This window comes from Diachasmimorpha longicaudata, chromosome 16 (genome assembly GCF_034640455.1).
Source record: "Diachasmimorpha longicaudata isolate KC_UGA_2023 chromosome 16, iyDiaLong2, whole genome shotgun sequence".
NCBI classification, from domain to species: Eukaryota; Metazoa; Arthropoda; class Insecta; order Hymenoptera; family Braconidae; genus Diachasmimorpha; species Diachasmimorpha longicaudata.
Window position 1 is genome coordinate 1,794,811 of NC_087240.1, and position 12,717 is coordinate 1,807,527.

A 12,717-nucleotide genomic window follows, 5' to 3' on the forward strand; every position below is an offset into this window, starting at 1 on the left:
TATTGCCATTAATGAACTCAAGTTTAGATCAGTGGGAAATTGCCCCTCTATTGTCCGTAATATACTTTATTTGCTAATATATTTACTAGATACTTTCAAATGGTGCTTGCACATTATGGTTTTTTGGTATTATTATTACTTTTTCATCATCGTGATTGTGGTGTTCACTTTTGTTGTTTCACATTTCATGCTATATTTCTATGCTCATCATTATGTGATAATTGAATATTCATCTGACAATGAAAGAGTTGCAATGAGCTAGAGCATGAAAAAAACAGAATTAAAAAAAAAAACAATTTGTCAAGTTTCGAAAAGATCAGATTTATCAAAAGTTATCTTGATTATCATCCACCGTTCATTTAATAATGTGGTAGTAATTGTTTAAAAGAGAGAAAAATCACCCAATTCTCCAGCGAAGAATTCGAGAACATTCAAACTGAGGAATTCGTCTCCAACTTTCCAAAGCCTTGAGTTGCTAATCCCATCAAAACAACCCTTGGGTATATAAAAAGACCCAAAAACAGACATGCACACTCAGTCTCAAATAGTTCAACGGTCAACAGTGAATACGCAATTAAATCAATAAGCAATTTTCGATCGAATATATTTATTCTCAAGTTAGAACCGGACTCAATTAATATAAGAATAGTGTTCTCGATAATTATCAACTTGTACATCACCAATTAGAGCCAGAGTAAACGCACTCGTTCTTAATGTTTCACAAAATAAAAGAACTTTATTTCCTTATTTGGGAGTGCAATTTATTGAAACATCCAGTCGTGTCCAATGTTAATTCGAAAGTGAGTCTACAAAATATTTCTGGGAGATATTGAGGGGTGATCACGTGACTATTAGAGGATCGGAGTGGGGGTAGAGAGTGGACATTTGGGTCTGAGGATCAGGAAGGGTCGTGAGTGGGACTGTTTGCAGGAAAATCTTCTAAATGAGGGTTGTTTATTGGGGAAAAGGTTGTAGCGATGTTGGATTAGGATATTGCGAGAGTATTATGGATCGGGGATATTCAGGGTTTAATAGAGGGTTGTTAGAGTTTGAATATTGAGATGTTTTAATGGATAGTGTTTTTAACGGTAATTAGGTTTTAATAAGGAAAAAATGTGGTTCTAATGTTGGAATTTCGGGGTATACAACATCTGATAACGACGTGACAATTTTTTCCCGATTTTTTTAACAATTAAATAGACATGTATTGGATTATGGATAGGGATTTACTGAATAATATCATACGATTCGACTATAAACTTTTATTATTTATTATCGCACACAGAAGGTATATCTTTATCCTATGATGTCTCCAGAGGAACTAACCCTTAGTGACTAAAGTCTTCACAGTCCGGACCCATTCAACAAAAGGCTAAGGTTCACTAATACCTAAATTTGAGGAAAAAAATTATTTAATTCCATCGCTTTCCTAACCCACAATCGAAAATAACTTTTGTTATATACACACTCATACGGACACGATCTACAAATGAACAGTCGACCTTTTAGGGTCATAATAAGTCGAAATAACTCAAACATTCGATGAGGTAAATTTGCACGTTTCATTAGTGCTTCCGCTCGGAAACAATAAAAGAACTAGTTTATCAATTTTGTTACTCTTTTTCAGCTTGCCTCTCGATCGTTGCTGCCAGTCTATTCGCCCTCCAGACGGACGATCGAGCCAACAGTTTTGTTGTAACGAGAGGTGAAGCCTTTTATATGCAGGTAAACATAAATAATTAGTGTTACCGATAATTAATATCATTAATTTATTGCCGATGCATCGGCTGAGATGCGCACAAAAATGGCTGACTGGCCTGAATAATATTTTCATTATTCCATTTTTGAGGATCTCTCATTGGGTTAGTAGATAAGAAACCAACGAAGCATTTAAAACTTCGAAAAATTTTCGGTGAAGTTCGTACCAATTTTGACTATATACAAGTGTAGTAATATATTTTCTCTAGTCTGCTCTTTTTTTATTTATAGTAAACACTCACTATTTATTATTGCGCTCTACAATACTATTTTTAAATATTTTGGCATTGCGGAGATTTCCCCTCACTAGACCCGTCAAGAATTGTTCCCCCCTTCAGAAGAATGTTCCAGAAATTTGGAAACCGTTTTAGGAGTTTTGAAAAAAATCAAGGAAATGTTTCTGTAACATAGTTATTTTCATCGGAATGTTTCTCCACAAAACAATAATCTTGATTTGATTCTAGCCAAGTTGTAAATTTGGCTAGTTTAATTATTCAAAATTATTTTGGAGGAAACGTGATACACCGAATGGGTTCTTTGTATCACTTATGAGTTGACGATACTAGAGGGAGGGCTTAAGGAGACGAGGAATTATCGATAACTACCGAGAATGTTAATAATTATTGACACGCACACACGAAGTAATATTTAACAAGTTACAGTTTATTTTAATTCCGGATACACTTGGATTTTTGTTTTGACGTTTACACCTTCAAGATTAGATTAATACTGAATTTGTTGTAAGATTTTTGTTGAGTGAGAATTGCAAAGATAGAAGGAGTAGAGGGAGTAGGTTAAAGGAACTATCGATGATAGTGGAAAACTCATTGGTGGAAAACTTGAAGAGGAGGGAAAAAATTCGACTGAAGAAGATACGGTGATTTCTATTGGTCTTCGGGACTGGGAAAATCCAGGTCTTTGTTAGGGTGAGTTGAAGGACTGAGAGAGGCTCAGTCTGCCTGGAAAGAGGGGCACATGTGGAAGGGATTAAGACAATTTTGTGGATTAGGACGATGTTGATGAAGGGAAACGAAAATTTCGAGAATTTCGGAAAGTTCGGGGAATTTCGGTTAATTGAGTTTGTACAACTGTTTCGAAGAAATTATTATACGTTTTTGGCCCGAGACGTGCCAAGCAATAATCGACCAGGAAATTGAAAGGAATGAATGGTGTGTCGAGACGTGTGTGAGATGAAGGGCTATTTTCTACAATTATTAATCTATATATACAATAAATTACGTGTCACGTTGTTTGTCCGCGATGGACTCTTAAACTACTCAACCGATTTTAATGAAATTTGCACACCGTGTGCAGTTTGATTCAACTTAAAAGATAGAATAGCTTACACCTTAATTTATTGTCGCAATATTGTTTTATTGCAAATTATTTGTCTAATATTTGACATTCACAGAGTCTAATCTGTTAACTCCAAATGATTTTAATAGATAGCGATATGTATTGACTGGGTTGAGTAAGTAATCAATAGATGGCGCTGCTATGTTAAACCTACAAACGTGTCACGTTGTTTGCCCGCGAAGGACTCTTAAACTACTTAACCGATTTCAATGAAATTGGCACATCGTGTAAAGTTTCATTCAACTTACAAGATAGGATACCATGTGTTATACCAGCTTTAACGTTATCCTTCGTAAATATTAATTTCATTGTACTAAGGGGCTACGGTAGTAAGAAAATCTGTCATGGAGGTTGCCATATTTTTTTACAAATGGCATCTAGGTAAAAAAGCATGGTGATCACCATGACTGATGGTCTCCTACCGTTCCCCCTAAATAGTTCAGTACAATGTAATATAACAAAAACCTTAGCCACAGCAACGCGTGGCCGGGTCTGCTAGTTATAATATAAAAAATATCAACTTCGTGTTCCATCACGCAACACGGAATGTTTGTTTGAAAACGGAATATGATCCGAAACGCAATCGGATGATATCGGTACACATCGTCAAAATTGGGGTGGTTCGCTACACGGGAAGAAAAATATAATTTCGCCAATTAAATATTCTGACTAGAATTCAAACCCGAATTTCTAATGGAAATTTCGGGCATTTGTTTTGTTTTATATTCGCTAGAATTCCCCATTCAATTTTTCAATTCCCGAGACTTGTAAAATCTAGGACTCTAACCTCTACAGAATGATATTTGCAAGTAAATGCTACTCGCCGAGCTTTTATTTGCGTAATTAATTCAATATTTTTGCAAGAATTGGAGTTAATATAGATGACACTTATATAACATAATTATTTTATACGATAGATAAGTTCCAATGCACATACTAATAAAGAGGAATGGAAAGATTTCCCTTAAGATGTTTCTTCTCTAGAAGTCGTGTCAATGCTACTGATGAAAATTCATCTTTGAGATAAGGGATGGAAGGGGTAGAAAATTGTGGAGGGAGAAATGGGTGTCTAAGGTTGCGACGAATTGCAGAAAAAATCATTAAGTTCGGAGGGATTTATTCTGATGGAGTAAAATACTCAGTAAGTCATAATTTCAAATTTCCCAGATTAAAAAAAATCGCGAAAGGTATCTCTATAAAGTAACTTATGCTCAGAATTTATATTCAATTATGGTGACTGTGTCGCCAGGACACCCCATCCACTCGATGAGAAATCCCCCAACCGAGTCTAGCCCTGGATCTGACCCACGTAGGCTAATTACCCACTCAACTAGCGCCATTCCCATCATTAGTTTGGGGAACACCCCAAACCCTGGTCATTTACAGCTAGGAAATAACCCAGAAAACCATTATTAGAGGAACACCCCAAAACCGGCGCATTCCTAATCCTAGATCAGAGATCCCAAGGCATTCCCTTTCCTACACTTTCCTTTAAAAGCCCACACTTTTCCCGATCATGGTCAGTCATTCTCCAACCTACCTTAGACACACTTGCTCTCCAACCTACCTTGGACGCACACTGCCCAAGAGAGGACAAGTCAGCACTCTGTATCGTGTAGAAGTCAATAAATATTCAATTAACACACCGGCGTGAATCTTCTTTCATCACCTGCTCAACCTCACACAATAAAAGACATGAGGGCAGTGGTGAAGTAATTATTGAAATGGGAAGGTTCCTTATGAGTGCAGAAAATCGAGCATCGTTTGACTAAAACGATTCACCTTTTTTTAAAATAAAAATATTCGACGTTTAATTAATTTCGCGTGCTTGACACGCGACATATTTATCCAAAACAAATATAATTGGCAAAATTATATTTTTCTTTCGATGTAGACGGCTGCTAGCTCATCTTCCAGTCAATATAGTCACAATCAAACGGAAAGGAAGAATTGAAAGTCAGTAGATTGTTGTAGAGAATGAGATTAATTATCAATTGAATATACAGATACTTTATCACTTCCCTCCTTTTCGCGGATAAATCGCTCCAAGATCAATACAATCGTGTCACGCCCGATGTGAGGAAGTTATACTCATGAAAGCTCGATGAAGCTTGGACAATAACACTGTGAGTATTATAACGGGGCTTACATATTTGCCAACTTTATAGACACTTTATTGTGAAGAGTGTACCGGTTTAATCGGGTTTTATGATGACTCGAATCATTCCCCTGAACGCCATTGTTTGGAACCCAACCGAATTTCCGCTTGTGACTCAATCGATCTCGGATGCTTCCGGGGTTCATCGGGTCAGCAGATCAAGGGAAGGGTGGTAACACTTGACTCTCCTTTTTCAACACCCTAGACACTCATCTTTTGTTTCTTTTTATTCAAACTTGCTGAAACATATAATTTTATAACGCTACGAACATGTATTTACAGGAGTAATTTGGAATTAGCGAATTTAGTTTTTCATTATTATATGTTCAGGAGTTGAGCAGTTATACATTTATATTACATTTCTTCAGAAAATTGTCTATAGTCACTAAACATTCCTTATTCAGGTCTGTCGAGTCGTGATATTCACGCGTTTCTTGATTGTTGTTCGCATTAGGGCTATGAAAATTATTATTGGAGAAGTCCCCAACATCTGTCCCTCAATTTTCCCCATTTAGTTCCTATCATTTGTGCTATACGCCATATTTTTCCTTTTTGCATTCATCCACATAAAACCATTTTCAATATACTAAAATTGCTAATCCTATGTCACTACATACCTAGTCCCCATGACCATCACCAACGTCCCAGGGGACTTTGACCCTACTTGAACTTTATGAGTCCCAATATTTACAGTACTATATTTCCAATACTTCGTTACTCCAGGAATTCTCCAATTTTACAGTACCGAGCCAATCACAGCGTTTCTTTGTAGACCTTGCTAGCACATAAAAGCTGTTACTTGCTCATTTTTCAGTTAGTTACAATTGTCCGCGCAAACATTTAATACAGTCCACTGTATCACCTTGAATACTGTACGAATGACAATTTAATAAGTATATTCTTTATTTCGATTAAGAAGTTTTGTGTTTTTGAGTTTTGATTAATCCAACTTAACATCCGGACCAAGGTACGGTGGTAAGTGTCCGAGAGATAGAAGGTCGTGGATCGTGGGATATCTGTACTGCTCATAGTGTTGCGTATCAAATTATCAAAAACCTCAAAAGATATCATCAAGGAAAAACTCTTAATTATGTTAGTTTCAGTCTCAACCACTAGTGACAATATTCATTTTCCCATTAGTTATGACGGACATTCCTCAGACCCTTTCCTAATTCCCAAAATATCCCTGGCGGCCCAACCTTACTTTATGACCTACCCTCTGCACACTCTGCCATCACCTTTCCCTCTTTTATTACAATACCCATCCAAAATCCCTCACACTTTTCCTCTCCAGAACTTCCTTTATTGGGGAGTGGGCCCACTAATATTGTCCCTACTGTCCCTTCCCTGAATATTCCTCCCTTCCAATCGCATGTTCAAGGCAAAATGCCTCTAATTGTAAAATTAGTCTCAAAACCCCCCTCGCATAAGAAACACCTCATCGGAAGGCCCGAAAATCATTTTTTTTTTTTTTCATAATAAACAAGTATCTCTTTTTGAATCGTGAGTGCTCATTTCACGTCTCCTCACCCTAATATCTTCCCAAATAAATAATCAGCTACACAAAGATTAATTCGGCGTGGAGCATAAATTGTAAATACTGTTCTATGGAGATCAGAACTCTGGAATTTACATCTCCAGAGTGTTCAAAAACACACGCAGTGTTAACACAATTCAATTCACATAGAAAAGACGGTTCCCGATGACATGATCAAGGTCCTCACTCGGATAACCACATCTACAAACGGCCGAATGTATCAATCCTTTACGTCTGAGGGAAGAGACTAGATGGTAATGGTTTGAGCGAGCTGTGTTAACCCATGAAATAGTTTGGCGAAGTAACTTGGAATTGTGCAACCAGGGTTTCTAGATACTCATGGACAGTTTAATCCAACGGTTCGTCAACATCAATCATCTCACTGGATTACGAGTTGACGGTTATTCGAATTAAATTCAGATCTCGTGTAAATTCTTGAACGAATTTCGCCATCAACGATCGTGCTCAATGTCAACCAGGATTGTGAGTGCAACAAGTGGAAAATCAACCAGTCAATTCATGCACTCACCACGTTTGTATACGTCACGTCACTAATTGTACATTAACGCGGCAAAAGCTGTTACGGTATACATGGAAATATTTCGTTTTTTGAAATTTTTCACCCTCGACTGTCCGTTTTTCACGTGTATCGTCTCCTTTTTTAAGAGCTTTCTCACATTTTTTTCGCTGTGGAGCGGACAGCGTGAAGAGGGGATGAAGGTTCAAGAAATGCACAAGGATTGTAGTAATATTAGCTTTCCCCACCAATCCCTGTGGGGTTTGACAATATCATGTGCTACACAAGAGTCAACTATTTTTGGACTCATGTAATTATAACCCTTGTCCCTGGTTTGGAAGGTTTTAATAGATTTATAAGTCAGAAAATACTTTACTCCCGCCAAGCACATTAACCTATTTTCATATAAATATTGTTCCGTCGCGGGTGGGGTCTTTTTATTCGTCTTAAAATTATTCGAATTTAGGGGAACATAAAATCGGTAATATTGAAAAAAAAAACCCAAACTCTTCATTTGTAGAAAACCTCTGCCTATCCGTTACAACGATTTATTGCATACACTCTTTGAAATTTCCCAAATGTTCGGGTCCTTTTAATAAGGGTCACACCTTACCTTAACCCCATCCTGTCGCGGCGATTAATTTTATTGCGATTAAAATTTCAAGGTTTCATTTTCTTTAGGGTCTTGGGGAATTCTTCATGCAAATAAAAACGTGCCTTTCGCAGTCAAAATTACTGCATTCTGCAAAAATAACAAATGCACAAAGAAATTTGTTGAACAGTAATTTTTAATATATGTTATGCCACTTACAGTCATATAACAAGCTATTAAGAAGTATTAACAATAAAAAAAATGTATTTCAGTTCGAAAACAAGAATAATTCATCCATTATCTGAACATTTTGCGCATATGAAAGTGTAAACCTTTTTGGATGTACATCTCCCGTAAACATACATCTTACATTTTTGACAAATATTATTTGTTTTGTTATTGTGACAAAGTCGTATTTGATAAATTTTTCATTTGGTAAAATCGGTTGTATCTAAAGATGTTGCATTTAATGCTCAGTCATAATGACTACTTTCGGCAATAGAAGTATAACACACATATATATACCGGAAGTAAAAGAGGGGGGGGGGAGACAAAAAGAATGATTAATTAACCCATTTATATGTTGTAGTCATTATTTAAATAATTATTTTCAATGTCGTCATTATTTAAATAATTATTTTTTTAATTGAAATTTAAAATCAGTGGGAATGACTTGCTTAGGCAATCTAGTGTTAATGATGTGACCCCCTTATTGAGGGTGCGTCTTAATGCGACGAGTCGAAAATAATACTTTAATATTGCTCTAAAGAACGTTAGAGGAGGTAACATATGGATAATTATTAAAATCATCGAGTGATCAGCTGCGAGTCTCACACTACATGAATCTTGAAATGCGAAAATAATATTTTTTTACCCCCCCCCCCTTTCCCTCTTATTGAGGGTTCGTCATAATCGACGAAACAATACATAACCCGTATTAATTTATATATAACCGACGCAGAAGGGCGGAGATGGTTAAGAGCTCGTCTACCACACCGGCGATTTGTCCCTCGCTGTGCGCTTGCGGTGCACTCGCTGAGATCAATATAACTTAGACCCAACGCATCGTCGATCCACTGCAGACGTACCGCCAACGCATGGTGAACGCCCTGCGAGTGCACGGCGAACACTCTGCGAGTGCAGAAGACACGCTCTGCGAATGCGCGACCAACGCACTCTCGATGCACGACGAACGTCTTCCGAGAATGGGGTAAACCCGTTGGGAGTGCAAGGCGGATTCACTGCAAGTGCATGGCGAAAGCCTGCAATAAAAATTCGATTAAGTTACTGATTACGAGATGACCCTGAAAAACCGGCTTAGAATTAATTGCGGCTGCCTAGCGGACACAGCATCTTTATTTCTATTCCTTAATAGAGATATAGATGGTAAGATTACCCGACGTGATACTGGGAGACCCGGGTTCGATTCCCGGCTGAATTGCAGCGGAATTTTTTTTCTCTAATTCTAAGTCTCTTCGAATTTTTTTTTATTGCCCAAAAGGCATGACAATGATGTAGGTTTTGTAAATTCCAACCTCCAACAACAGGGCTCGTCAGTGTATTCCGTCAGTGTGATAGAAAATGGTGGCCAAACTATTCAAAATGGCGCTCGTCTGCAAGAGTCTCAATCTCCACAAAAGATCCTATCAATATGCTGAATATGGTGCGTTCTGTTATGGAGCATTAGATCAATGTAATATAATTGAATATAGTTACAGTACCCAAACCGTTTAAGATGGTACCTCGCTCAGTCGTGAATTACATCAGATATTCTTTTGATAATAATGTAGGGTTACTTTTTAAAAAGATAAAAACAGGTCATTTCCTATGAAACGGGTACAATGGATATCAACACTATGTCTTCACTATTTAATACACACTTAACACACTCAAGTCCTTCTGGCTCTGAGCACACAAAAACAAAACGTCTAAATACTGATCGCCTAACCACGCATCTAGCGTCTATCGTTGCCCAAATCCAACTCTGACCCTGTAGTCTAAACCCTGACTCTCTTCTCAACCCTGACTACTATCCCATCCCTGGAGTGGGCCCTAGCGGCGTCACGTGGCCCTAGCATCCCTGGACCTCGTTAACTGCAACGATTTTCGCCTGTCACATCTGCGGGCCTCATAAACCCACAAAATATGGCCCATCAGGTACTTTTATCGTACAGCCTCGCCTCCCTGTACTAATCTGTCTATTTGCAGGGTTTCCCCACAAATAGCACCTACGCCACGACTACAATATAATCTTATAGCCCTAGTACTATTTTAATAAAATACGGGGGACATCTGTCTATCATATTCGACAGACTACCATTTTTACACTAGGGATTTCTCCATAATCTTTTCCGGTAGTACAATAATAACATATCTTTTGTGGTTTTGGGAAACGGATTGTTTCGTATCAACATCCTATTAGGAGAAATTTCCATTTACCATTCGATCTTGAATGTCTCAGCCACGTGTTTCCCCAAATTCCTAAAATTTACAATATCATTCGTTTCATCACGACACGCGTATTTTCTCCTCAAGTCTTCCGGAAAACTTATTACAGAAAAAATGGTAAATTCCCACTTTCTTAATCCATTCCAGATGAACCTTCAATTCCATGCCACCCAGGCCTTCCTACTCGAACCTAGGGTGCTCTCCAAATACACCCGCAATAAACCAACTCCACGCGGACTCCATACAATCCCAAATTTTCAGGTCGCGAAAGGTTCAAACTGACCAGTCATAACACTCACTTTTCCTTTCCCATCAATCAGACGACACAGAGTTTTCCCACCTATAAGTTTGAACACCCAAATTGGGAACGCCCAATTGTTCCGACACAAAAATAAGTATTGCTTTTTTTCTCCAGACAGTCAGTTCAGTTCTCGGGGCAGTTTTTGAGCAATCGCATCGTGCGTCTTGAGACATTTAAGATCTTCTCGGATTTCGAAACATAGATACCTTTAAAATATATTTAAATTAATTTCAATTTCATTTAATAAAATATAAAAGGAGGCCACCATATGTATCTTGTTAATCAATAAAATAAAAACAAACAATTAAAATCAAGTCGTGAGTTTTCTGAGTGAATTTAGTTATTAGCTCAGGAGTGCCTTCTATTAAAATAGTTGATACAGGGATCATTGAAAGGTACTTTCACTGTGGTGAGGTCCTACATATCTGAACGTAGGCCATGGACTACCTCTCCGAGGTTCCGCAAGGGTGCGATGTCGGTACTTTGAAAAACTGGTGCCATCATAACGAAAGTCCTCCAGCTTGCTGGCAGATCTGGATTTTTCCGAAACCAAGGAGACTCTACAGGGCTCTCCCCATCTTTCCGAAAACTATAACCACAGACGATTGTTTTCATAATGCGACAATAGGTGTATCAGGCTGTCAAATTGGACATAATTCGTTTCAGGGAACCTTCACGGATTAGCCGATCCTAGCCTGATTAGAAATTCGGTGTTTCAATACGTGTATTGTCCCATTACCCTGTAGTGATTCCGGGGGTATTATGGGGGAGTCCTCTCACCTGACCGTTGGTCTGTATTCTAGTCCGACATAGAATCGCCTAAAATTTTGGAATCGCCTAATGAAACAAATTTCATTCTTTCAGTGGAATAGAGCAGTTCTAAAATCTTTACACAGCCAATCCTATCCGGATTTTGGTTTTTTCTTATTCATATTGTGTCCTTAAATATATAATCACATCATATAGTTTTTTACACTTCGGTTTCGCCCGGATTGATAGCGCAGCAATTAGCGAAATATTAATAATAAGTTTTCCAATTTAACGGCCAATTATGGCTGTTTAGTACTCTCATTTCTCCATTGGATATTGCAGCTGAGTTGACACGTTCTTGAAACTTTCATTGATTAGAGCAATTGGCACATGATCCGAGTGTCACACCTGTTCAAACAAGTTATCAGGGAATCGATAAAAAATGTACAATATCGCATGGAGTTGATAAAAAAATTCATCGTACTGACGTCAAAAACGCAACCGGGAATTTGAGAGCCAAATTGAGGTCCCCTACACTGATTTTCAAGCACAATTTAATGGTGAGAAAGGCAAAAGAAATGATAATAGAATTGTAGAACGGGGACCTAAAAAAGGAGTAGTATATTCCGAGCTCTACTATAAGGACTCTACAGGATTGTGGAATGGAAAGTGCAAGCTCTCTAAACAGTGTTGTAACTGTCCATTGCATTAGAGAAAATCATTAGCCCCTTGCAGCCTCCTTCGCTAGACTAGGAATCACTAATGAACCTAATGGTCTGCGTGGGGCAGAAAACCAAACTTTCGACCACATACTATGGTACTGCTCGAAGAAAAAACAACAAAGACACAAACTATTTCAGTGACTGTGTTTAGAAGCGTATAAGCATGTGACAATGATACCTTCACTTATTCGTTGAAATCGTGTATATGCTGAGCACGCGAAATTAATTGGATGCGCCTTAAAATAATGCAGGGAATACTTCACTTGTATAAAATTTGAAGGTTATTGTCACAAGTTTGTGATATGACAATAGGTTAGAAGAGACTACTTCTACCTTCGAATGTTCGAATGTAACTGGTCTACAAATAATTTTACAAATCCATTCAGGGTCTCGCCTACTACTTCTTCTGGTAAGAGGGACCTATATTAAGGTTTGGAGTTTCTTATGAATTTGGTTGTATGAACCAACCCAAACTAAAGTAGTTGATGGTCAGGTTATGGTATTACCTGACCCTTCTTTTCAAACGGGACTTTAAGGCGTGGCCTAAGTGAAGGACGAATGCAGCCAACATTTCCTTT

General features: G+C 37.9%; 1 protein-coding gene across 1 annotated transcript in view; it reads left to right on the forward strand.

Moving 5' to 3' along the window:
* Positions 1-12,717, forward strand: part of LOC135170178 (uncharacterized) — a 110,259-nt gene that overhangs the window by 79,151 nt on the left and 18,391 nt on the right. The window contains exon 4 of the mRNA XM_064135738.1: positions 1,628-1,725. Coding sequence (XP_063991808.1) covers positions 1,628-1,725 — 98 coding nt within the window. The remainder of the gene's footprint in view (positions 1-1,627; positions 1,726-12,717) is intronic.